Here is a 23,248-nt window from a genome sequence, read left to right as displayed (position 1 = left end):
AAGTCTAACACAATAATTATCCACGTAAACATGCATGCGTAACAACGGTACTATGATCTAAACCGCCTAAAAAGTCATTGATTCGAGGCAATACAAAAGAATTAACATTTATTTTTTGAAAAAAATAAAAATGAATCAATTTCAAACATCAATCTAATTGAGACAATATTTTCAATATACCCTTTGCTGTTGGTCTTAGACGTGGGTCAGCTTGTAAACATATTGTTATTATTTTTCTTAACAAAGGATGGATATTATTTGGTATTAAGGGGGTATATTTATTCTCCCTTACAGCCTTTACTAGCTTAGAATATATTTGACCTGAACTGTCAGTATAATCAACAATATGCTCAAATGGGTTTGAGTGCCCAAAGAATTCCTGCAAAACACACCCTAATGACCAAATATCCCACTTTTCATCATATTTGTATAGATTTTTTGTTTGTCCCTCTGTTTTCATTGGATCGGAACTCAGAAGTTCAATGGGTGAGTAAAGCCAAGTTGCGCCTGATAATTTGCTTTTGTTTCCAGATCCTATTTCCTCCGCATCTCCAAAATCACACAAAAATATGTCCCAATTGGCGCAGTCAACAATTATATTTTCAGGTTTTATGTCTCTGTGAATAATTATACCTTTTTCCATAGAAGGAGTGTGTAGAAAATCCAACACACCAACAAGCTGCTTTACCATTCTAATTGATTTTTCAATTGGAATATTCATATTGTATCTGTATCTTAATGAATGTAAATCACAGCCATTTATATAATTCGTTAAAAGCCAAATTTGTCTATTTGGAAGAATTATTCCTCCCTTAAGACCGATAATATTGGGGTGTTTTATTTTAGCTAGCAATCTCCATTCTCTCAATATTCTTTCTGTGACACCGAACGGATCGGTCTCCATTGTTGCAAGATTTGGAATTTTAATTGCAACGTCAGAGTTGTTATATCTTCCTTTATATACTTTGCCAAAACTGCCCTCCTCAATAATATAAAAATTTTGATTTGAATTACCTTCTATTTTTGATTGTTTAGTGTACAATGTTAACTGTTCCATCTTAGCCTTTGTTTTTTGTATAATACGATCATGTGAAGCTGTTAAAATAAGAATGTTTACTCCCTCCCAGTCTCTTTTTAGTTTAATATTCCTCTTTGATGAATTTAATTCTTGAAATTTCTTTTCACCATTATTGATTCTATTCGAAATTTCCACATTTCCAATATTCTGGTGCGAATCCACACTGTTTTTTTGAGTCAACTCAAGGTTCAATAAAGGAATCGAGTGTTTGTGTTTTTTATTTGTTTGCTCTTTATTCAAAATATTCATCCCATTATTTTGTTTTTTTGGCGATAAGTGATCAGTTAAGATGTAAGGATGTGGAAACACTATTTTTTCGCTATTAGAAACAGGCGTACATTCATTTGCTGTATTTATTGACCTTTCTGTTATGGAACTGAATCTAGTTGTAGGTAATGAATTGTCGCAATGTCGACTCTTTTTATCTTTTTCTGGAGTTGCAAATTTATTTATTGTCTCATTTGTCCTTAAAACACTTTCTATATTATGCCTGACTGTATAAAAGCCAAGATCATTTTTTACTGTAATGTATTCCCTTCTAGAAGTTGCACACTCCCTTCTTGAATTGTAAGTCAAATTATAAAAATCATAATTTCTGATATATTTTGATAAATTTGGATGGCTTATCCTATTTTTTTTCTGAAAATGATATGTATTAAAGTTTAAAAAGTCAGTAATCTTAACACGAGCATCTAAAAAACAACTTTTTCCAATACTACAAAAATTCATTTTACTTTCTGATTTTTAGTTTCAAATTTTCAGTTAATTAAATTTATTCTCTATTCGGCGAAACACACAAATAAAAATGTACACAAATATCTTCACACAAGGAGCGAAAAATTTTTTTTTTTGAATAAAAACTTTAAAATTTAATTATATTTGACCTATCTGAAACTTTTCCCTGAATTCCTGTTCCAAGAAGGTCCTCCACTTCACATGACCTCTTTCCCATTATTTTTTTCAGATTTGTAGAGTCAAAGTTGGTTATACATCTCGCAACTTCCTTTTCGTCGTTATCATCCTCGCTTACCAGTGACACAACTTCTCCTATTTCAAACTTCCCCTTAATATAAGTAATCCCTGCACAAAATAGTGAATTAGAATCATTTACCACCGATTTAATAGCTCCCTTATCAAGAAACAACTTTCCACACACAGGCAAACTCAATATCCACCTCTTGTGATTTTTCATTGTTTGAGATAATTGTTGTTTTGTGAAAATGGTTCCGATATATTCCCCTTGATAAAGCTCATCCAAAGTGCAAGTAACAATTTCTCCGTCTAATGTTGAATCCGTTAATTCCTCTCTCGATTGTTCAACTGAAATTGAAGATAGTGAAGAGATAAAACACGTTTTCGAACGCTCAAAAGCCTCTCCACTAATCGAACGTGATATCATTTCATTATTTGACAAGATACCATCCTTTTCAAATCTTTTTTGTCTTGATGTTAAATTTGGAGAAACAACCCTATTCTCTGAAATCTTAATAAAGTCCACTGAATCTACCAATTGTAATAATCTGTTTGGGTATGACCCATTCACCAAAAAAGTCGAAATTCCGGCTGCTGCTGCCATTTTTGCTGCAACTATTTTAGTCCTTATTCCACCAGTACCTAACTCAGTCCCAATATTTTCATCTGAATTGGCATTTTCCATGTAAAATATGGCATCTATATTATTCACCTTAAGTATTGGCAATGCATCTTTATGTAATCTGGGATTTTTTGTAAACAACGCATCTACATCAGTTGCTAAGATTAACCAGTTGGCTGAAATTGCTATTGCACAGTAAGCCGCTAGTGTGTCATTGTTTCCAATGTTTAAGTTACTTGTAGTAACAGAATCATTTTCGTTTATAATTGGTACAACATTCCAGTGTATCAAGTCTAACAATGTATTTTTAAAGTCAATGTATCTATCCTTATTCACAAAATCTGACCTAGTCATCAATAACTGTGCAACTTTAGCACCTCTCATTGAGAAGAAATCTTCATAAACTCTCATTAATAAAGGTTGACCTATCGCCGCTATTGCATGCTTTAGGTGCAACTTTGTTGGTTTTTCTCTTATGTTCATGTGTAACAATCCTGCTCCTACAGCTCCAGAAGACACCAAAACGACTCTGCATCCTTTATCCATTAAGTCACACACAGTTTCTACCAATGCTCCGATATTTGAAACGGAAAGTTTTCCTGTTCTATTATTTGTCAAAGTCGACGTCCCAACCTTAAGCACCACCAAAGGCCCGCATTTCCCTCTTCTTACCAATTGTGGGCCAGAATCATGATTTTCGGAAGAATGTGTTGTTAAATTTGTCATCAATTCAAGGTTATATTCTTTAATCACTTTTTTTCGTGAGCTCACTTATTATATATTTCCTTTTAACTATACGTAACTAAAAAAAAGCCGACTCCGCGTGTATTTATTTCCACATTAACTACCTCACATGAAATTAAATTTTGAAATCCTTGTCTATTATTATTGACAACATTTTATTTGTTGGTTTCAGTAAAGAGTTTACATTCGAATAATAATATATATAGAATATGCGAATCAAAAATTACTATTGCAAGGATAAACTCAATTATCTGAAACAAGAAAATATGGCGCTAATAATGTTACTTTTTAAAGAAAATCATACTTGAAATCAAGACTGAATTGAAAATGAGAGTATTTATGTGCGTAACTATATGAAATAGGGACCCCGAAAATTAATATACACACTCAATGAACTCTTTTCCTCGTTCCTATTCAACTGTAAGTACTTGGTGTTCCCAAGAATGCAAAACGGGAACTCCACTTTCGCAAAAGATTGAACTAGACTCAGAGAACGGATTTTTATCTATAGAAAATAGGAGAACAATAAGCTCTAAATATAGTTCAAAATCATATAAATCCTTAAAACTTATCAATGATAAAACCATTTCAGATTGTAATCCCTCAGGCTCATTCAGCTTTGATTACAAAAAAATTTGTGATGAAAAGTCTATTCTGCAATTATCGAGAAACATCATTAGGTTATTACTTGGTGAAAGAATTCTAAAAAAATTTGACGAAAACAATGAATATTTCAATAGTTTTATGAACATTTTTTATTCACAAAAACTTGAGAATATATTTGAACTGTCAAATACTGAAAGTAAACTCAACATTTCTTGTCTTCACGACTCTGATTTAATGTGCAGGTTTATTTTTGATGAGGTTCTCAGTGATTTCTTATTATTAACACAGTATATTTCACAAATAAGGGTTGATGACAAAATAAACACAAATTTCGACACTGCAAATTTTAGGAATATTTCAACAAGGGACTACTTCATGAGACTTGTTAGATTCTCTCTATGTAGTCCATCACTATTTATAATTATGTTTATATATATTATACGCATTCTTGAATGTAACCCTTCACTTGCATTTGATACTAAGAATGCACACAGATTAATGCTTTCAAGTTTGATTATTTGTATCAAGCTATATGATGACAAACTGTTAACTTATTCTAACTTTGCTCAGATTGGCGGTGTTTCAAACAAGGAGTTGACAAGAATCGAAACAGAGGCACTAAAACATATTAATTTTAAACTGAAGGTAGATCTGGAAGAATTTATTCAGTTTACAATTTCAATTAGAATAATCGGCCATTATTTAAGGGGTTTAAAATCCAGAAATAATTAGGTTTGATTTTTCTATATAAATTTCATTAGTTTTTAACTTTTTTTTTTTTTAATTTATTGACCTCGTTGACGTTTTGTCGTGTGTGTAAATTTAAGTAGTGGATTAAAAATGAGATTATTTTAGTTCTACGCAATTAAGTCTAATGATTGATGATATGTTCACCTCTCAAAATCAATCATACTCTAATTTTGGGAGGTTAACTTTATCTGGAAACCACCTATCCTCTATTAACTCCGCTTCCTTGCAGTCACCAAGTTATGTCTTGGGTCCGAGCAAACAGTCAGCAACAATAAATGGCTGGGCAAAATTAAATTCAAAATCAGGACCCCAATTTACAAACATTGGAAGTTATATACACAGAAGAGCCGGTAGAATTTCCAGATCACCAAGTCCAGAAAGAAGCATTACTCAAGATGAAAAAACAGGACAATTAGGAATAAAAAATGGAAATGTTCCAAGAAGTACAGTTTCAATAATTGGACCTGCATATTTGCCCTCAAAAATACAAATAGAAAGTCTTAAAAATAATGAATCAACTCGATCTGCTTCTGTTGGGATTAGTGCAGTAAAGAATATATGTGAACATTTTCAATTCAATGAAAAAAGCATTTTTGAGGAAAATAGGGAATTGAAAAAGCAAATATCTGAACTAAAGGAACTTCTTTCAAGCAAAGAAGAAGAATGTCAAAAGCTTAAAGTTAGGTTAGAATTAATTCAAAGAGGTGTCTTAGGTAATAATAATGCATTCTCTGGAAGGGAGTCGCTTCCGCCTCTCAAAGTTAAGGCTAGAAACGTAAGTAAGAGTATTATTAAAGAATATAAAAACGATGCTATAAGTTTATATGTTTGTGGAGATCACAATGCTGTAGATGAAGGTGAGCTTTGTGATAAAAAATGTTTATGGAAACCATGTGAAAACGTTGCAAGAGCACTTTTGAAACAATGGAATATAAGTTATGCATGCACTCGCGGAAAAAGAACTAACAAAAATATGGTTAACCAGGACGACTTTTGTATTCAAAAATTATGTAATAATAACTTATTAGTTGGTGTTTTTGATGGACATGGGAGATATGGACATAAGGTATCAGCAATTGTAAGACAGAAGATAATTAGAGGTCTCCAAAATATTCTTATCTACAAAGATACTAATTGTGATGAAATATTCAAAAAGATGATTTTTTCACGTGAAAGACCTATAGAAGTTGAAAAAAAGAATTACGGATTAAATATTGTCTCAGAAATATCGAATCTTTTTGATAATGTACAGTCTTTGTTGGAAAAAGAAAATTCATTTGGAAGTTCAGGTACAAGTGCAACTATTGCATTAGTTCAAGCTGAAAGAATTATAATGATTCAACTTGGAAGTTCTGGAGGAAAAATAATCGATTCATCTACTGGAAATATAATATACGAAACACCACAGCATAACCTGGAGAATTACCAAGAGAGAAAGAGGATATTGAATAAGGGAGGGCTAATAGATAATAACAGATTTTACTCAAATAAATTGTCTGAGAGAGGTACAAACTTCTCGATGACAAGGAGTCTCGGTGATATAAACGGCAAACCTCTAGGAATATCACACAAGCCAGAAATATGGGAAATGAAGGTAGAAAAAGGGGACTCACTCATTCTTATTCTTGGAACGGATGGTTTTCTTGAACATTCAAAGAAGATAGAAGTTAATTATACAAAACTTTATATTCAAGAAGAGCTTGATTTAATAGTTAAAAAATGTCAAAATTCATGGTTAAATGAAACAAGCAATGCCTCAGTTGATGACATAACAATGATAGCGTGTAACATAACAGTTTAGACAAAACTAAAAGTAGTTATTTTTTCATATCTAGTTTTTATTTTCTGAGGCTTCTTTTTTACTATATTCCTATTAAGTTTGAGCGCAAAATAATTTAATTTTCAATTAAATAACATAAAATTTTTTACTGAAATGTATTGAATGTAAATAACATTTGTGATTAACCTATTTTTGGATAGGTATCTATCACTACTGTTGAATTATTCTTATTTATTTCATTTTTGTTTCAAGTTGTTGATGGAATTTTATAGCTTGATTAATGTTGGCATTCGTTTCATTCATATCAATTATTTCATATCTTTTCTTGGGTTATCTCTGGAAATATTTGGAGGAGGAGTATGGAATTTTCACATCCTCTCTGTCTATAACTTTTATTATATTCACTTTATATGGGTTGTACGTTTATGTAAAAAATTCCCTTTATATCGAATTGAATATAGGGAATTTACTTATCAAAAAAGAAAACAAAAGAAACAATAGTGAAAAGATATTGAGTGTGTCAAAAAGGTACAGTGAAGAAAAACAGAAAAATTTAAATAAAAACTTTCAATTTGTGGATGATAACATAACGAAGACACTGAATCATGTTGGTCTTGAGGTGAATACTCCTATTCAAAAATTAAAAACTGAAAATAGGGGTGGATACTTCCCAGAGAAGAATATATCTTTTTTTGGACTTAGTATGACATCACCTTCAAGGAAACCATTTTCCTCTTTTAATGATACACATAATGTTTTTAGTTCAGGTGTTCCTTACAGTAAATCTTCATTAGTGAACAGCTTTATTAAGGCTGCATCTGCTGCACACAATTTTATGGAATACACTGATTTAAGGGGAGATTTGTCGTTCAATACTCCGCAACAGTGCAAAAATGAACCAATTACTACTGTTTATAAAACACCAAACTCCTATAGATTTTCCGTAGAGTCAAAAAGTCAAATAAAATTACCTATTATAAACTCAATTAAATCATCTCTAAATTCAAATCTGATTACAACTGCAAAAAGCAAATTTGGTGACTATATTTCGTCTATTCAAGGCAGAATTTCTACCGAAAAAGTTAGGAGAAATTCGGTTCCTGGAGAATTTATTAAAAAAAGTAACTTTTCCGACACTATTAATTACAAAGGGACGACATTAACAAGTGCCTTAGATATTGAAAGAAAGAAGAATAATTGGATTAAAGTTGAAGATGAACCGGAAAAGTTGATTAAAACAAATCGAACTCCAGTTCATAAAATAAACTTAGGACTCTCTTCACCTTTACCAACAGGAAAAACTTCACCATTGCTATTGCTAACAGAAAAAAAATTATAACAAATATATCGTTAATTAATTTTTACTTTTGTTTTTCAATATTTGTTCTCTAATGAATTTGAATCTTGCTATACATTTTAGTGTGTCTTTGCCCTGAACACAAGAAGAAATTAATTCCCATCTTTCTTTAGGTGGTATGGAAGCAGGATACTTTTTTAAAGCAGTTTCTAATGCGTTTTGTTGCTCTTTTGTCCATAAGTCGTTTTCTTCCACTTTTAATTCAAATTTAATTTGATTTGACTCAGGTTTTTCTGAGCAATCCCTAATGTCAGGTACATTGTCAAATTTCTTTAAAACACCTTTATTGCTCTGAATAAAAGTTTCAAATGGAGATTCTTCTTTAACTTCATTTGATAGCTTTGCAAGCTTCTCAGATTCAGACAATTCCTTTACTTTAGTTAATATTTGTTGTTTACTTTTAGTTCCTTTTAAATAATCATAAATTAAATTCCACCTATCTTTAACACCACCTGGGTATTTTTGAAGCGCTTTTGCAAGCAAACTAAGCTCAAACACGGACCATTCAGAGTTTGTTGTTTTTTGATCATCATCTCGCTTTAAATTTGATTCTAAATTTTCTGATTTTTTTACCTGTGTTTCGTTATATAAATTTAATAAAACCTCACCTTTAAGTTTTTTTATTTCTGTTTTAGTAACTGTTGATATTTTCAAATTGTAAATAATGAATAACTTTCTCAGATATTCATTATTGTTATACATTTCCCCATTTTTCTCTTTCCATTTATCTAAAAAATTATTCAATTCATTAAGCTGTACCAAATCCAACTTGAGTAACCAATCTTCCCATTGTTTAACCTCAAGTTTAGATATTAAATATTCTCCATCTATAAAATCAGAATATTTTTTTAATATCTCATTTAAGAACTTGTCATTCCAATTTGAAAATTCATTAACTACTTTTATAGCATCTGAAAGAAAATAAACATCTTTTTGAAAATTATTTATAAGTACATTTATATCTGAAAGTTCTTTCATAGTATTTCTCACGGATATTCTTTGGGATCTTATGTTAGCCTTATGTTCCAGAGCTTTTCTTTTTTTTTCTTTTTCTAAAAGTTGCTTTTCTCTTTCTAAAGTTTCTTTTTCTTCCTTCTCTCTCATTTTCTTTTCCTCTTTTATTTTGTTTAAATTTTCATTGTGTAATTTAATTCTGGGATCATGTTTATATGACAGTTCTACCAATTTATTTATTCTTGATATTTCATTCTTAATATATTTTGAACGTATTTTTAAATTCTGACGCTCCATCCATCTTTTTTCTTCTCTACATTCTGCTTGAGAAAGTTCGTGTTCGTTATGAATGCTAAAGTCACGATTGGATTCAAATCCTCTCCAAAAATTATAAAATTGTTCAACTGTATTTATATCGTCATCTTTGCTACCTAAGTCTGGAACCGGTTTTTTAACGGACCAACGCGAATTCCGGATAAAAATAGGTGAGAAAAAGTTTCTAAATTTTTCAAAACACCCACTTTCGCTTTGGTATGAATTTGGTATTGACTCGTCAAAAGGTAATGCAGAATCATAAGTGTGTCTCAAGTTGTTATCACTCAATATTTCATAGGCTTCTTGTATTTTAAGAAATTCATTTGATCTTGCATCAGAACCACTCTCATTATTTTTATCTGGATGATGAAATAAAGCTAATTTTCTATATGCCTTCTTTATTTCATTTATTCCTGCATTTTCATTTATACCCAACTTCTGATAAAGCGTTTCTGTTTCTTCAACTAATTGTCTTAAACGGGATAGGGATACTTGGTTGTTATTATTATTACTTGTTCTATTTGAAAACCCTCTTTTCACCCTCCTTTTGTTTTCCCTGGTGTTAATCCTTGAAATAGTAGGTGGTTCTTCCTCGTTGAAAGGAAAAGGTTTTTCAAAATTGCAAGTTTTCTTCCATTCTTTTCCTTCAAATTTAGAGAAAAACGCTTCCCCTGCAGGTTCTATTCTCTTTTTATAGATGAACTGAGCAGTACTGCTTGTAATTAGTGGACCATTTTTAAGTTGCCCATTCAGAAGTTCAATTGGAACAGGTGGTAACGCCAACATTCAAGAATAACAAAAAAATCATAAAATAAACTTAATTATTCTCCAGGTAGAACAGGTCATGTACTCATTCTAAATAATAATATACAAGGTGCAAATTACGACCAGATTAAAATTGCTGTCAGCAACTGCGGAATACTGGCGCCTTTATCAATAATTAAAATGCAGAGAATTCAGTAAAAAACAAGAAAATAATTACTAGACATCTAACTTCTATCTGTCTGCTCCTAGTAAAGTTAATCCTATACCACCTAGACTCATCTTCTTGTGTCCTGATGATGCCCCTTTTGTTAACTCTCCATAAGTCTGTTTTCCCCAAGAGAATGGAACATATCGATATTTAATCATGTGCTGTAACAACAAATATTAATCATTTTTAAATATAAAATAATTATGTGTCTTGCGAATACTTACCTGTATCTGTTGTCTCATCGTTAGTACAAATAAAAATATGAAGTATGCAAGTAGAATCGGCCAAAATACAGGCAAGTCAAATATTTCAAAAAATGTTAAAAATATTGAAATAAGAGTTGCCCTTGTTGCTGATAACCAAAACTTAAACTCGGGTAATCTTCTTTCAAATGGTCTAAATTCTTGTGAATCATGAACAGGTAGAACCATACCTTCCTCTTCAGGATCAATATGCGGTGATAAAAAACCGATAAATAAATTTAAAATATATATTGAGAGTCCATATGTAACTATAAAAAAACCTATAAATATAATTAGTGAATATTCGTTCAAGTTAACATAAAATATAGATTTATATAAATAACTTTGTTTGTTCAAATTTTCATTTAATTCTAACCATTATTGCATGCAATCAATATATGCTCTTAACATACCTTGACAATAATAAACCCTTAAAGCAAATATAGTCAATAAAACAAAGAAAGATAACCATCTTGTTTTTGGGTATACTGTAGTTTTTTCAATATAGGCAGTATAAATCCTCAAATATGGGTTTGACGTTATAGCGAAAGTTGCATCATTAAAATCCGCTGAAATTTCAGTTATATTATTACAAAAACTACCTTTCAACTAACCTTCACTTTGCATCATCATTATAATAGTAAAATAAAAAGAATTTTTTTAATTTTTTTTTGATCATGCTAAAGAGGGTACCTTGTCAAAAAATTTACGAGGGAAAAATTCGTTTATCTGGAGCCAAATAATAAAAATTTCTTTAGACGGAATACTTGTTATATTTTTATTTAAAATTACATCGACCATTAAATTACACAACAAAAACTTACATATATACGGTCATGTTATACAAAGATTAACTTTTTTGTACTAAAATTTTTATTTCTTTACAATAATGGAATTGTAGTAGTGAAAACTCAACCCTTATGAGATTTAGGAAGTTATTTATTTAAAAAAAATTGCGACAACATATTGAAATTTAAAAAAATGGATGGACTCCCTATTCCAGAAATATATATAAATTCTGACATGATCTTGTCCTTTGAGGAGGACAATAACGATTGGAACGAGTCCAATGCAAATTTAATAACCAATCCCTCAAAGAGTCTAACTACTAATCTACAAAGTACGAGTAACAAATTGAACGTAAATGTTAATGTAAATGTTAATGGCAATGTAAACTATAATCATAACAATAATTCGATGTGTAATTACATTCCGAATAATTCTATGGAAGATTCAAATGCTTCAATTGAAATTGGCAATCTGGGTAATAACGACTCAGAAAAGAGAACGGTTGTGAATAACAGAATTCCAGTAAACCAAAACTTATTTATAGATGATGATATATTGAAAAGTGAGAAGATTTCTAGCCATGAAATAAAAGATGAAGCACAAAATTTGAAAATTGATAAGAACTTTCAAACGGAAAAGACATATAATTCACAATTTGGTTCTCTTGTTCTAAATGGATTTCAGGAACAAGTGTTAGAAGAAAAAAACAATTTTGAAAATGAAACTAAAGTAATTAAGAGGCGTAGAGGAGATCCAAAGCTTTGTTGGAGATGCCATAAACGAGATGCAACACCGCATATGAGATCTTGTGAGCCTTGTAGAGTAGCAGATAGACAAAGATGGTCAAGAAGAAGAAGCTTGTCTAAGTTTATGTCCGAAAATAGTAATAATGTTACTCATTTAAATTTGAACAATGTTTACAATTTAAATTGTAAACAAGAATCATTTAAGTGTCTAAATTCAGATAACTTAAGAGAATATTCTCATAATAATTGCTTTCAAAATAAAATTCAGATGAAACATGAAAAGAGTCAATATATGATTGGTAATAATGAGGCTATTAAGACAATTAATTCGAACATTTCTCATTCGAACAATTCGTCCTCTGTTCAAGGAATATCGTTAACCTGTCCTATTCTTATTGAAAATAAATGTGATCAACAACAATTTTCTCTATACAGGGATAATAGAATTTTGCAATGTTCCGATCTTTCTCAAAATCTTTCTTACATTACAATTACATATTATCCTTCATCATTTAGTGGACTAACATCGATACCTGTATGTGCAAGATTTGCTTCTGATGGGACAATAAATGGACTCGAAGCTCTTCCATCTGTAGTTTTATCTTTTATTGTGGACAAATGCAATGAACAATTACTACAAAGACAAGTATTTAGACAAGGAAATCAACAACATGTGAATAATAACGGATTAATTTCACCACAACTTGAATCAGGAGTTGGGAAGGTTTCTACAAATAACAATGAGATACACAAGGGTGTAATTTGTGGATCTGGTACGGGGAATAACAACACATTCCACAACATGCACTGTACAAATTTTCATTGTAGCCAATTAGATCCGAGATTTTACGGTTAGAATGGTGTTTTTTTGTTATTTTCATTAATAGTGTCTAGGCTTTTAATGAATATTGTTTTGTGAGGTTATGAATTATGTCGTTTCCTTCTTGTTTCTTAACTATCATTTCAGCGGGAGCCTGAAAGGCGGAACAGAAAAAATGTAAATGCTTACATTTCTTTTTAAGATGTATGCGATTTACTTGAATAAAGATGGACAAGTTCGTTCAAAACTTGTTCTTATTTATTAACTATAAAGAACTTATCCAAGAATACTTAGATATACCAAGTTGGGAGCAAATAAATAGTGGTGAAACACATTACATTATTGAGAAAAAGATTAAGTTCATTCAAAATAAAATACTGTTGAATGAAGAAACGGAATACTGGCGTTTCGAACAAACATTATGTATACTTCTTCGCCTTTCAACATTTATTAATCCTTATAAAAACATTAGAAATGTCATTTCAAAATATTGGAATAAACTGTACAATGAATTATTATCAAAATGGGGATCATTTGAAAGAAAAAGAATAGTTATTCACCAAAAGCAAGTTGAAAATGAAACTTCTTTTTATAATTCTCCTATAAAAAATGTTCCTTATGAATATTTATTTAAAATAACACTAGGCGGAACCTCTATGGATTTAAATAAAGCCATTGAAATATTTGTAAATGATAAAGTTGAATTCCCACTTCCATGCGGTAGATTTATGTGCCCAGAATTCATGATTCCTGGAACACCTGGTTTTGATGTGTTTCAGAATAAAGATGAAGACGATGTTTTCTGGAAAAATGTTTTCAATACTTTTTATGGAAGAATTCCTTCAATATTTAGATTGATATATATACTCCCTGAATATGCAAAATCCTTATTAAATTCATATAAAATTATTATGGAAAGCAGGAAATATGGTGTTTTACCAATATTTTATCGTCATTTTATAGGTATTTTAAGTTCATCATTATATGATAATGATTATATAGTCAAATTGGAAATTCAAATGTTCCTTATAAATAATGGGCCGATAGAATGGTTGAAAAATCCTTTAAATGTTCTTCCAGATAAATTCTTCGTATTATTCGAATATTTAAAATCAGTAACTTTTGAACCAAATTGTATTTCTAATGATTTATTAAGAAAACTTATTGGAACTTCCTTAAATACACAAGTTTGGACAATTACAGAACTTTCTCACATTATATGTATAGTTACCACCATTCAATCGATGTGTCAATTGTCATGTTCTTTTGGAATTACATCTATGGATCATTGGGAACTTGGACCAGATCCTCTTGAAGGAGTCAATTGCGATGGAAATACATGTTATGATCCTACGGGGAAAAATCTTAAAGATTGTATTGAATACAAAAAAGGTTTAGACCCTAAATATGATGATAATACAAGTAATTGCCTAGAAACATCATATTACAAAGAAATTTTGTCAGACTATATTGATGTCTCAAATGAAGAAGGGAGACAAGAGAGTCACTTAGTTACAAATCAAGGAAATCAGGATTTTTTAGTTAACGATTCAACTGCTCATAGAAACGTCTTAGGTGTTATAAATTCACAAGAAATTCATATTATTAAGTCAATAAAAATTTTAACTGCTTTGTTTTCAACAAAAGCAAATGTAATACAGAGTTCTATTCCCTTTAAGGAATTTGTCCACTCCAAAATTGACAAATTCAAGTTTGTTTTAACTGGTTTTTTTAATTTTGATCATTTAACTTCCAAAAATAGTTCACCTGAATTTCAAAAAAATGAAGAAAAAGTTCCTTCACCTGAATTCTCACAAAATAAACTAAAGGAGAGAAAAAGAAAAAATAAAAAAGGGATTAAAGAGCATTTAGTAGACGAAGAAAACTTTAAAGATGAAGATTCAACATTAATAAGAATAGTTCATCTACTTAATAGATTTCCTCAAAATGGAGATATTTTAAGTATGAATAAAAGCGATGCGGTTACCCTAAGATCAAATTCTGATAGGCATAAAGCAGATCGCCTTTTACTATCATCAGTTATGAACTCAAAACCCATATTCAAAACAACTTCAATGTCAACTAATTTTAAGAGATTAAGTGATAAATCAGGCCAATTGTTTAATTTTAATGAACATTATTCGAATTCAGTCTACAATTTAGCTGGTAATAGGAAAGAAAAAATGGGAAATGTAAAAGAAAAATCAAATAATCAAGTTTCAGATAAAAAGAATATCGTTTCAAAAAATGATAATTTAACGTGCATAATAAATAGTTTTTCTATTCAAATGTCGGATCATGAGTTTTATTCAGAAATAATTTGGTCTATTCTTTCTACTTATTCAAAGGAATGTTCCAGTTGTATAAAGAACGAATTTGATATTCTGTTATTTGAATGTAGCAAAAAGATAAAAACCATATGTGATATATTTGAGGTTCCTACTACAAATCCCATAAGGTCTTCCATTTGGAGCTATGCATTCAAACTTTGTGGAATCACAAAGTTTGAGATGATCGAATTCGTTCACAACAGTTTTCTTCCACTAGAACTAAAAGTTCTTCTTAAGAAAACAATATGTAACCCACAAAGTATTCTTCGTTCAGATTTTGAAAGGTGTAGAATAATTTTCTCATATACTGAATTAATTTATTATTTGATTGTTGTATGCAAAGCAAAACAGGCAGTTACAATAACTTGCACAATACAATCGATTTCTAATTTAATTAGAGACACAGTAAATAATTTTTAATAATAATATAAATAAAATACAAGTCTTTTTTTTTTTTTTTGTATAAATTACTATATCAGAATATATTCAGTTAGCCGTTTTTAGAATTTGATTAATTTTTTCTATTGAGTTAATGTATTTCAAAATGTGCTTATAAATTGTATCTGGAATTGAAACATTCAATGGTTCAACGTTTGTAAGTGTTTTTAATGACTCAAAAACAATAGGATATTTAGCAAGAAAATTCAGTGCAATTTCATCAAGCTCCTCAGTTAAATTACTTGATCTTTGCGAAACTATGCTTATACATAGCTCTAAAGAATTTTTGACATTATTAAATTTTTTTTCATTGTCCAACATCGGTTTTTGAATTATTTCTTCAATGTTCACTAACAAAGAATTAATTACATCTACAAATACTTTAATCACCTCATTTTGAGTAGTACAATTTTGAAAGTTACCTATTATCCCAATAATTTTCTTCCTTATAGTGTCTATTTGATCATTAATTCCAAATTGAAGTGATTCTGCATCACATATTTGTCTGCTTCGAGGAATTTCATTACCAATTGATTCAAGAGCTGCGCAATTAATATTTTTCCTACATGTTTCATCAAAATCAACCTCGCTTTTCTTCTTTTTCAAAGCCATTATTGTGTCAAATGAAAGTGGTCCATCAAAAGGATCCTTAATATAAGTTTCTAATTCTGAGTTTGATTTAGAACGTTTTTGTTCCTGTGAATTATGAGTAGTTTGAGCAAAGTTTTCGCAATTATTTTTAATATCAGGCAATTTTATTTCTGGTTGTTTAATCTTGTCGTTTAATATTACATTTGAGGTTTTAGTCAACTTTTTCAATTTTTGAAAATCTTCATTTTCATTCGGGTCTTTTTTCCTCTTAGCATGCCATTTTCTTACGGCGTCCTTAAGTGTATCGGATGAACCAGAGTTATTTAATAAGGAGCTAGTAGAATTAGGAAAAACAACCTGTTTTATTGGAACTTCAGATTTGTTATTCGATACACCTGTGAAGGAATCATTTGTCTCAATTTGAATTTTAACAGAAGATGAGTCTGGTTTAGTTTGAGTTTCAAAAATATTTAATGATGAAACTGAAACATTGGATGTTTCTGAATACGTAGGTGTAAGACCATTGTTAATAGGTTGATTTTTGTTTTGATTGTTACTCATGAAAAACACATTAATATATATATATATTACAAAATAAATCTTTTATCATCACTATTAGCTTTCGTCACCTATTGTTTTTACAATGATATATTTAAAAATCTTATCTATGCACAATTATTAATTAGATGATTGTTTTCAATCATTTTTGAATTGCTTACCGGAGGCGCCATTTTCACAAACAGGTTATTGTTAGTATGAGGGGGGCAGCAAGCACTGGAATATTAATTTCTGCATAAAGCTCCAGTTTTTAAATATAATTTAAGTACTCGAACTATTGCTTCTTTCTTATTATATTTTTGGAAATTGGATTTTATGAGTGAATTAAAGCAAATAATGGATCATGTTAGCAATCCTGAGGAATTGTTACAAATAGTTCCTGATCTTGAATTGACTGAATTAATTCACATATCCGGATCGATATATTCATCTGAAGAGGAAAAAAGTGATTCAAGGAGAAAGATTATCGAAAAAATTAAGCTTAACTGTATGGTTCCGCTGTATGAATCTCTAGTAAAGAACACGACTGTTTTTAAATTGGATGAAAAAACAATTTCTGATTTATCAAAAGAAAATGACAAGGAACTGAAGATTATTGATGAAAAAATAAAAGATGCCATCGAAAACTATGGTGATCTTGAAGTTAGGAATTGCCAGTATGAAAAGTTAGTTTATTTAACTCGTATAGGGGACAAACAAGGATGTCTGAAAGAATTGGAAGTCGCACTCGAAAGAACAGTTGGAGGACTTAAAATAGAATTGTTGTTTCTCGGAGTGAGAATTGGGTTATTTTGGAATGATTCAGAACTAGTAAAATCATTTTTATTGAAGTCTCAAGATCAATTGAATACTACAAGCGACTGGGAAAGAAGAAATAGATTTAAAGTTTACGATGCTGTTCATAAGCTTTCAACTAGAAAGTTCTTTTTCGCATCCGAACTCTTACTGGATTCACTAACTACATTCACGGCCGTAGAACTCATGTCATTTGATCGTTTGATATTTTACACTATATTGACATCTATCCTTTCATTAGACAGAATGACACTAAAGAACAAATTATTAACCTGTCCGGACATCTTAAAAATTGCATTGCAACCAGATAGAAAGTATCTGCTCGGATATATAGAAAATTTTTACAATGGAAAGTATCTTGAATTCTCAAGAATTTTGCTTGACATTATCTTTATGATTAGAAAGGACATTTATTTATATCCCCACTATAAGTTTTATCTTAGATCAATCAGATTAAGAGCATATAAACAATATTTGGAACCCTTCGAATCAGTCTCTATACTTAGGATGGCTGATTCGTTTGGAGTGTCACCACAATTCTTAGAGAAAGATATAGTCACCTTCATATCATCTTCAAAATTACCATGCACAATTGATAAAGTAAAACAAACAATAATTTGCAATTATGTAGACAGAAAAATAAATAATTACAATGAAATCATTGAAAAGGGAGATGCACTTCTAAATAGATTGCAAAAACTATCCAGGATCATTCAAATATAAAAATCACTGCATTTTATGTCTAATGTTCTTTCTTTTCCCTATTCTGAAACTCACGGTTTATACACTTTAAATGTTATTATTTGACATTTTCCCGCCCACGAGACGGGCTCTAAAATTTTGTAGCCTTTTATTTGTAGGGAGCTGATGTGCCTGAAAGAAATATGGTAAAATGTCCTGTCTACAACAGGTCCATAGTGTAACTGCCAGTGTTACTATTAAAAATAACGACCGCAAAACAGCTATAATAATTCACTTTTCTAAATTGTCTATCACTTGTACGTGAAAGTAGTTTCAGAATTTATTTAAAGTAACATTCAAGTGCACCAAATTTGGAGGTTACTGAGTTTGTATTGCCCATTTTACACATAGAAAAAGGTATTACTTTCAGCTCGATTCATCTGACGTAGAAATCATGGGTAAGGCAGGAAAGGGTACAGGAAGTCGTGGTAAGCACCATGGAAAGACTCATTTCCTCTGCCGTCGTTGTGGTAAGAGAGCATACATGGTTCAAAAGAAACGTTGCGCATCTTGTGGTTATCCCTCACCGAAAATGAGGTCATATAATTGGAGTCAAAAGGCAAAGAGACGCAGAACTACAGGAACAGGAAGAATGAGGCATCTGAAAACAATGGCAAGAAGGTTCAAAAATGGATTTAGGGAGGGAGTTGTTGCAAAACCATCAGTGAATGTTGGAAATTAAGATGTATTTGTGTTGTAAATTGCCCAGCTTAAGCACCTCTATTAAATTCATGTTGCAGTAAAATGATCACCTCAGGTACGGGTACAATTCCCGTTACGCTTATCAGAATAATTTCAGATCCTTTTTTTTATATTCAAAACAGAAACTGTGGTTAATTTCAAGTGTTGCCATTGTGCGTGTTTGTATTCTGATCAGATTAAAAGCGGCGTTTTCCCATTATATGGAGGGAATTGTATTTGAAATGTCGGATGTTCGCTACTAGACTCTAATTTCTTATATCTGAAATGTTTCACTTTGCCTGGGAACGTTCAGGAATAAATGAACTATATTTTACGCATGTTTTGAACATCTAGTATATTACTTTTATAGGTTCTAACACCTATTTGATTTAAATCGATATTATCTGTGTAAATATTCTGTACCTTTTTTGCCACTATTCCTCATCTTCTTGTATTCGCTATCCTTGTGTTCCTTTGCTTCCGGGTTGAAGGTGAAGTGGCGGGCATATGAGTGTATTAACTTGCTGGCATACTGTCGCGAGTTTGTTACTATCTATATCCATCTCAAATATATTTGTGAGTTTATTTAATTGGATACTACATGTGTTTAAGATAAATAGTTGTTGGAACCTTCCATCGATAATAATAATTCACTAGAAATATTTTTTTTTTTTCATATGGAGCCATATTTTCAAGTAAAATAATGTTTTTTTCTAAGCCATGTTGGTTCGTTAATGATATATGTGGAATAATTTGCATGATTTTTGGAGAGCTTTTGCTGTTGTACGCATCACTTGTGTTGAACTTTCTGTTTATACCAACTTTTCTTGAGTCTGGAAAAATTATACTTTTCGTTTTTAATATTATTTTATATAATTTATTATATTTGCTTTCTTCAACATGCCATTTAATTACTACTACTACTGACCCTGGAGTGATGCCAAGTGGTAGTGATAAAGGCGAAATAATATTACCTATTGAGCTTCAATCTCAAAGCAGTTCAATCAGGTCGTGTACAAAATGTAATAACCTTAAGCCTCCAAGAACTCACCATTGCTCAGTCTGTAAAAGATGTATATTTATGATGGATCACCATTGTCCGTGGATAAATAACTGTGTTGGATCTAATAATCAGAAACAGTTCCTATTGTTTCTTCTTTATATTTTTTTATTTTCTGTATATTCGTTAACAATTGTTTGTTATAGTTTTTACACTTGTTTTTCATATCCAGATCCATATTCAGAAGTAAAAAATATTGTTGTTAACGAAAATCTTGCAGGTACCAGTTTAGGATTATCAGTAAATGTTGATGACAATTATTCAAGTACCAGTGAATGTAATATGACCCCATTAATGCTTATTTTTGGATTTACAGTGATAGTAGAAAGTTTGATTTTTGGTATTTTCTGTATTGCAATGTTGATTGATCAAATAATCTGTATTATTAATAATACAACAGGTATTGAACATTTAAAACAGGAATTTGTATATAAGAAGAAAAAAAGTGCATATCTATTGTTTTCTCAAGTTTTCGGTAGCAAATTTTCATGGAAATGGTTTTTACCGACAAAAACCAGACCCTCCTTTAGAACTAACAACTTCGACATATCTTCTTTCCTTGATATTGAATTTGGTGATTTCAATTTGGACCCTGAATGTGGATCAGATGACTTTGATCAAATAAATTTAAGTCAGTTTAGGAATAATATACCAATTGAAAAACGTATTTCAGAGAATAATTCAGGTAAAGTTAATTGCTGTTCAATTCTTAGAGGGATTGAACCGACGAATATGATGTTTATAAGGGGAGCAGAAGACTTTTCTATGCTTGAAACGGAAGAACACGAAACTGATCATTTAGGAAATAGAAATATATATAATAAAAACGTGGTAAAGATGGATGATCTACAATCTAAATAGGAATTAAAAATTTACCTTACTGATAATAATTAGCTAGAACTTTAGTTTATAGTTTTATTTTGTTTCATTTTCTACTCGCGTGCATTTTGAGTTTTTGCGGTATATAGACGCATGTGAATTTAGGCACTCTCACCTAAGCTTCTTTTAATATTATAGGCAATTCTACTATATATACATGGGATCTAGACATTCAAAAGTTCAATCAACTGGAAGTGAGCAGTTGAGGATTGAAAATACGAAACTTATATCACACCAGACAAACCTCACGACCAGAAACTCTAAAAAAGAGAACCGTAAAGATTCGGCCGATTCAAATTTAAGTAGTGATAATGAAAGTTTCAGTTTTGTGGTAAAACATAAAACACACGACTTAGGATTAAAAAAAGGGTTACACAACTCAATAGTTAATCATTCAAAAAATGGAAACAATTTGGACTGGGATTTAATAGCAAACATGATGAATACAGAAACTAATGAAGGTATAGTAATAATAAAGGAGTAATATATGATGAAATAAGTATGTTTGTAGATGTATTGTATACAATTTTCAAGAATTTAAATACATTTTCGGTGCCTTATTTGCGTTCGGCGCTGGTGCTAATTATTTAAAATATAAGCGGTTAAATATTGGCCCCTTAAAACACAAAAGTCGCGAGTCTAAAAAAACAACGTAAAAGATTAAAAATGTCAAAAAAAACGAAGAGATTGAGCTCTGGTATTGAGCGTATAAAGAAAGTCAGATGCCTTAAAAAAAAGAAGAATGTTGTTTCAATTTCGAAGAGTACTGCATCTACAAATCCTGACAGGAAGGCTGAAAAAAAAGATGGGTTCTATAGGACTAAGAGTACAATAAATAGATTAAATATGTATAGGGAGAAGGGAGTGTTATCAAAAAATGATAAACCATCTGGAACTGTTGTTAGAGTTGAACCAGATAGAAGATGGTTTGGGAATACAAGAGTAATAACTCAAGATAAGATGGAAATCTTTAGAGAAGAAATGTCAAAGGCTAATTCAGATCCATACTCTGTAATTTTAAAAAGGCAAAAACTTCCAATTTCCATTATTAGTCATGCATCAAACAACGCTAAGTCTTCAGATTCTAGTATGAAGCTACTTACTGTTGAACCTTATAACAAAACCTTCGGAGAACAACAAAGAAGAAAAAGGCCAAAAATAGTATCACAATACGATACACTGAATGACTTTATTGGGAATGTTGAAAAATCCCAAAAAGATTACAACTGTAACATAAATTACCGTATTGATGAAGATTTTGGAGCTAAATGCTCTGATCCAGAGAATAGTGGTTTCCAAGGTTTTGATTTACTGAATGACGATTCCGTATTAAGAAAAGGTACTTCGAGACGCATTTGGCAGGAATTATACAAAGTTATAGATAGCTCTGATATAATAATACATGTTCTTGATGCAAGAGATCCAGAAGGAACCAGATGTAGATATATTGAGGAATACATTTCCAAAGAATGTAAGCAAAAATACATTTTGTTTGTCCTAAACAAAGTGGACTTGATTCCAAAATGGGTTATTAGTAAGTGGATAGGTTTTTATGGTGATTATAGGCCAACTATTGCATTTCATTCAAGTATTACAAATTCTTTTGGAAAAAGAACACTATTTCACGTGTTGAGGCAATACGCATCACTCTTAAAAGATAAAAAACATGTAAGTGTAGGATTTGTTGGGTACCCAAATGTTGGTAAATCAAGTATTATTAATACACTTAGAGGAAGTAAGGTGTGTAAGGTTGCTCCAATTCCTGGTGAAACGAAAATTTGGCAGTATATTCACTTGACACATAGAATATATCTTATTGATTGTCCAGGTATCGTTCCCCCAGAAAGTGCTGTAGGCCACAATGTTGTTTTGAGAGGTGCAGTTAGACCAGAAAAGCTTTCAGATCCATGTATTTATATAAAAAAGCTTTTGAGTATTGTTAGAAAAAGCCATATAAAAGAAAGATATGATTTAAAAAACTCGGACATGTGGAGTGACTCGGATGAATTTCTTACTATTGTTGGGAAGAGACTAGGAAAGATCTTACGCGGTGGAGAAGTTGATATAGTAACAACTGCAAAAATTATACTTAATGATTGGATATCTGGAAAGATACCATATTTTATTCCACCTAAAACAAGTCAAATAAACGATAGCAAAACAAATAAAAGCGAAATACAAGTGCTTGACCAAAAAATTGAGGATATAGAGGTGTGTAAGGAGTTTGAAGATGAGATCGAAAACTGTATTGAAGAAACAACTAGTTGTAAGGAATTATCAGAACCAGAAACAACAAACGAAATTGAAAAATGGGAGGATGTTTTAAATCAGTTTGATTAGCTTGTTCCCGCTGCCCCCCAATATTAAGCATTGTCAAATTGCCCAAACTGCCTTGATATGATTGTAGTTGTTATTTTAACTTGTTTT

At 30.8% G+C, this 23,248-nt stretch overlaps 15 protein-coding genes across 15 annotated transcripts; 10 read left to right on the top strand and 5 right to left on the bottom strand.

The window, feature by feature from the left end:
• Positions 1–148: 148 nt before the first annotated feature.
• On the bottom strand, positions 149–1,807 carry FG386_002580 (Ser/Thr protein kinase; the record flags this gene model as incomplete). The annotated part of the gene is made up of 1 exon (XM_067341942.1): positions 149–1,807. The coding sequence occupies one exon, from the start codon at positions 1,805–1,807 to the stop codon at positions 149–151; it is 1,659 nt and encodes a 552-aa protein (XP_067198050.1).
• A 133-nt stretch (positions 1,808–1,940) lies between these two features.
• Positions 1,941–3,398, bottom strand: FG386_002579 (uncharacterized protein; the record flags this gene model as incomplete). Its single annotated transcript, XM_067341941.1, has 1 exon — positions 1,941–3,398. The coding sequence occupies one exon, from the start codon at positions 3,396–3,398 to the stop codon at positions 1,941–1,943; it is 1,458 nt and encodes a 485-aa protein (XP_067198049.1).
• A 408-nt stretch (positions 3,399–3,806) lies between these two features.
• On the top strand, positions 3,807–4,754 carry FG386_002578 (PREG-like protein; the record flags this gene model as incomplete). The annotated part of the gene is made up of 1 exon (XM_067341940.1): positions 3,807–4,754. One exon carries the CDS (start codon positions 3,807–3,809, stop codon positions 4,752–4,754), a length of 948 nt encoding a protein of 315 aa, XP_067198048.1.
• Positions 4,755–4,908: 154 nt separating this feature from the next.
• On the top strand, positions 4,909–6,573 carry FG386_002577 (uncharacterized protein; the record flags this gene model as incomplete). The annotated part of the gene is made up of 1 exon (XM_067341939.1): positions 4,909–6,573. The coding sequence occupies one exon, from the start codon at positions 4,909–4,911 to the stop codon at positions 6,571–6,573; it is 1,665 nt and encodes a 554-aa protein (XP_067198047.1).
• A 259-nt stretch (positions 6,574–6,832) lies between these two features.
• On the top strand, positions 6,833–7,891 carry FG386_002576 (uncharacterized protein; the record flags this gene model as incomplete). Its single annotated transcript, XM_067341938.1, has 1 exon — positions 6,833–7,891. The coding sequence occupies one exon, from the start codon at positions 6,833–6,835 to the stop codon at positions 7,889–7,891; it is 1,059 nt and encodes a 352-aa protein (XP_067198046.1).
• A 15-nt stretch (positions 7,892–7,906) lies between these two features.
• FG386_002575 (zuotin related factor-1) lies at positions 7,907–9,964 on the bottom strand (the record flags this gene model as incomplete). Its single annotated transcript, XM_067341937.1, has 1 exon — positions 7,907–9,964. The coding sequence occupies one exon, from the start codon at positions 9,962–9,964 to the stop codon at positions 7,907–7,909; it is 2,058 nt and encodes a 685-aa protein (XP_067198045.1).
• A 210-nt stretch (positions 9,965–10,174) lies between these two features.
• On the bottom strand, positions 10,175–11,026 carry FG386_002573 (uncharacterized protein; the record flags this gene model as incomplete). The annotated part of the gene is made up of 4 exons (XM_067341935.1): positions 10,175–10,312; positions 10,376–10,674; positions 10,807–10,962; positions 11,008–11,026. 4 exons carry the CDS (start codon positions 11,024–11,026, stop codon positions 10,175–10,177), a joined length of 612 nt encoding a protein of 203 aa, XP_067198043.1.
• A 348-nt stretch (positions 11,027–11,374) lies between these two features.
• On the top strand, positions 11,375–12,784 carry FG386_002572 (uncharacterized protein; the record flags this gene model as incomplete). The annotated part of the gene is made up of 1 exon (XM_067341934.1): positions 11,375–12,784. One exon carries the CDS (start codon positions 11,375–11,377, stop codon positions 12,782–12,784), a length of 1,410 nt encoding a protein of 469 aa, XP_067198042.1.
• Positions 12,785–12,975: 191 nt separating this feature from the next.
• On the top strand, positions 12,976–15,498 carry FG386_002571 (uncharacterized protein; the record flags this gene model as incomplete). Its single annotated transcript, XM_067341933.1, has 1 exon — positions 12,976–15,498. The coding sequence occupies one exon, from the start codon at positions 12,976–12,978 to the stop codon at positions 15,496–15,498; it is 2,523 nt and encodes an 840-aa protein (XP_067198041.1).
• Positions 15,499–15,564: 66 nt separating this feature from the next.
• On the bottom strand, positions 15,565–16,668 carry FG386_002570 (uncharacterized protein; the record flags this gene model as incomplete). The annotated part of the gene is made up of 1 exon (XM_067341932.1): positions 15,565–16,668. One exon carries the CDS (start codon positions 16,666–16,668, stop codon positions 15,565–15,567), a length of 1,104 nt encoding a protein of 367 aa, XP_067198040.1.
• Positions 16,669–16,980: 312 nt separating this feature from the next.
• FG386_002569 (proteasome regulatory subunit Rpn7/26S proteasome subunit 6) lies at positions 16,981–18,183 on the top strand (the record flags this gene model as incomplete). The annotated part of the gene is made up of 1 exon (XM_067341931.1): positions 16,981–18,183. One exon carries the CDS (start codon positions 16,981–16,983, stop codon positions 18,181–18,183), a length of 1,203 nt encoding a protein of 400 aa, XP_067198039.1.
• Positions 18,184–18,595: 412 nt separating this feature from the next.
• On the top strand, positions 18,596–18,883 carry FG386_002568 (60S ribosomal protein L37; the record flags this gene model as incomplete). Its single annotated transcript, XM_067341930.1, has 1 exon — positions 18,596–18,883. One exon carries the CDS (start codon positions 18,596–18,598, stop codon positions 18,881–18,883), a length of 288 nt encoding a protein of 95 aa, XP_067198038.1.
• Positions 18,884–19,585: 702 nt separating this feature from the next.
• Positions 19,586–20,803, top strand: FG386_002567 (DHHC1 protein; the record flags this gene model as incomplete). The annotated part of the gene is made up of 1 exon (XM_067341929.1): positions 19,586–20,803. One exon carries the CDS (start codon positions 19,586–19,588, stop codon positions 20,801–20,803), a length of 1,218 nt encoding a protein of 405 aa, XP_067198037.1.
• Positions 20,804–20,978: 175 nt separating this feature from the next.
• On the top strand, positions 20,979–21,305 carry FG386_002566 (uncharacterized protein; the record flags this gene model as incomplete). Its single annotated transcript, XM_067341928.1, has 1 exon — positions 20,979–21,305. The coding sequence occupies one exon, from the start codon at positions 20,979–20,981 to the stop codon at positions 21,303–21,305; it is 327 nt and encodes a 108-aa protein (XP_067198036.1).
• Positions 21,306–21,487: 182 nt separating this feature from the next.
• FG386_002565 (uncharacterized protein) lies at positions 21,488–23,161 on the top strand (the record flags this gene model as incomplete). The annotated part of the gene is made up of 1 exon (XM_067341927.1): positions 21,488–23,161. The coding sequence occupies one exon, from the start codon at positions 21,488–21,490 to the stop codon at positions 23,159–23,161; it is 1,674 nt and encodes a 557-aa protein (XP_067198035.1).
• Between the last annotated feature and the right edge of the window lie 87 nt (positions 23,162–23,248).

The sequence above is a fragment of the Cryptosporidium ryanae genome (assembly GCF_009792415.1).
Source record: "Cryptosporidium ryanae isolate 45019 chromosome Unknown contig_43, whole genome shotgun sequence".
NCBI classification, from domain to species: Eukaryota; Apicomplexa; class Conoidasida; order Eucoccidiorida; family Cryptosporidiidae; genus Cryptosporidium; species Cryptosporidium ryanae.
Note: the sequence above shows the minus strand (reverse complement) of the source record. Positions and strands in the feature narration are given on the sequence as shown.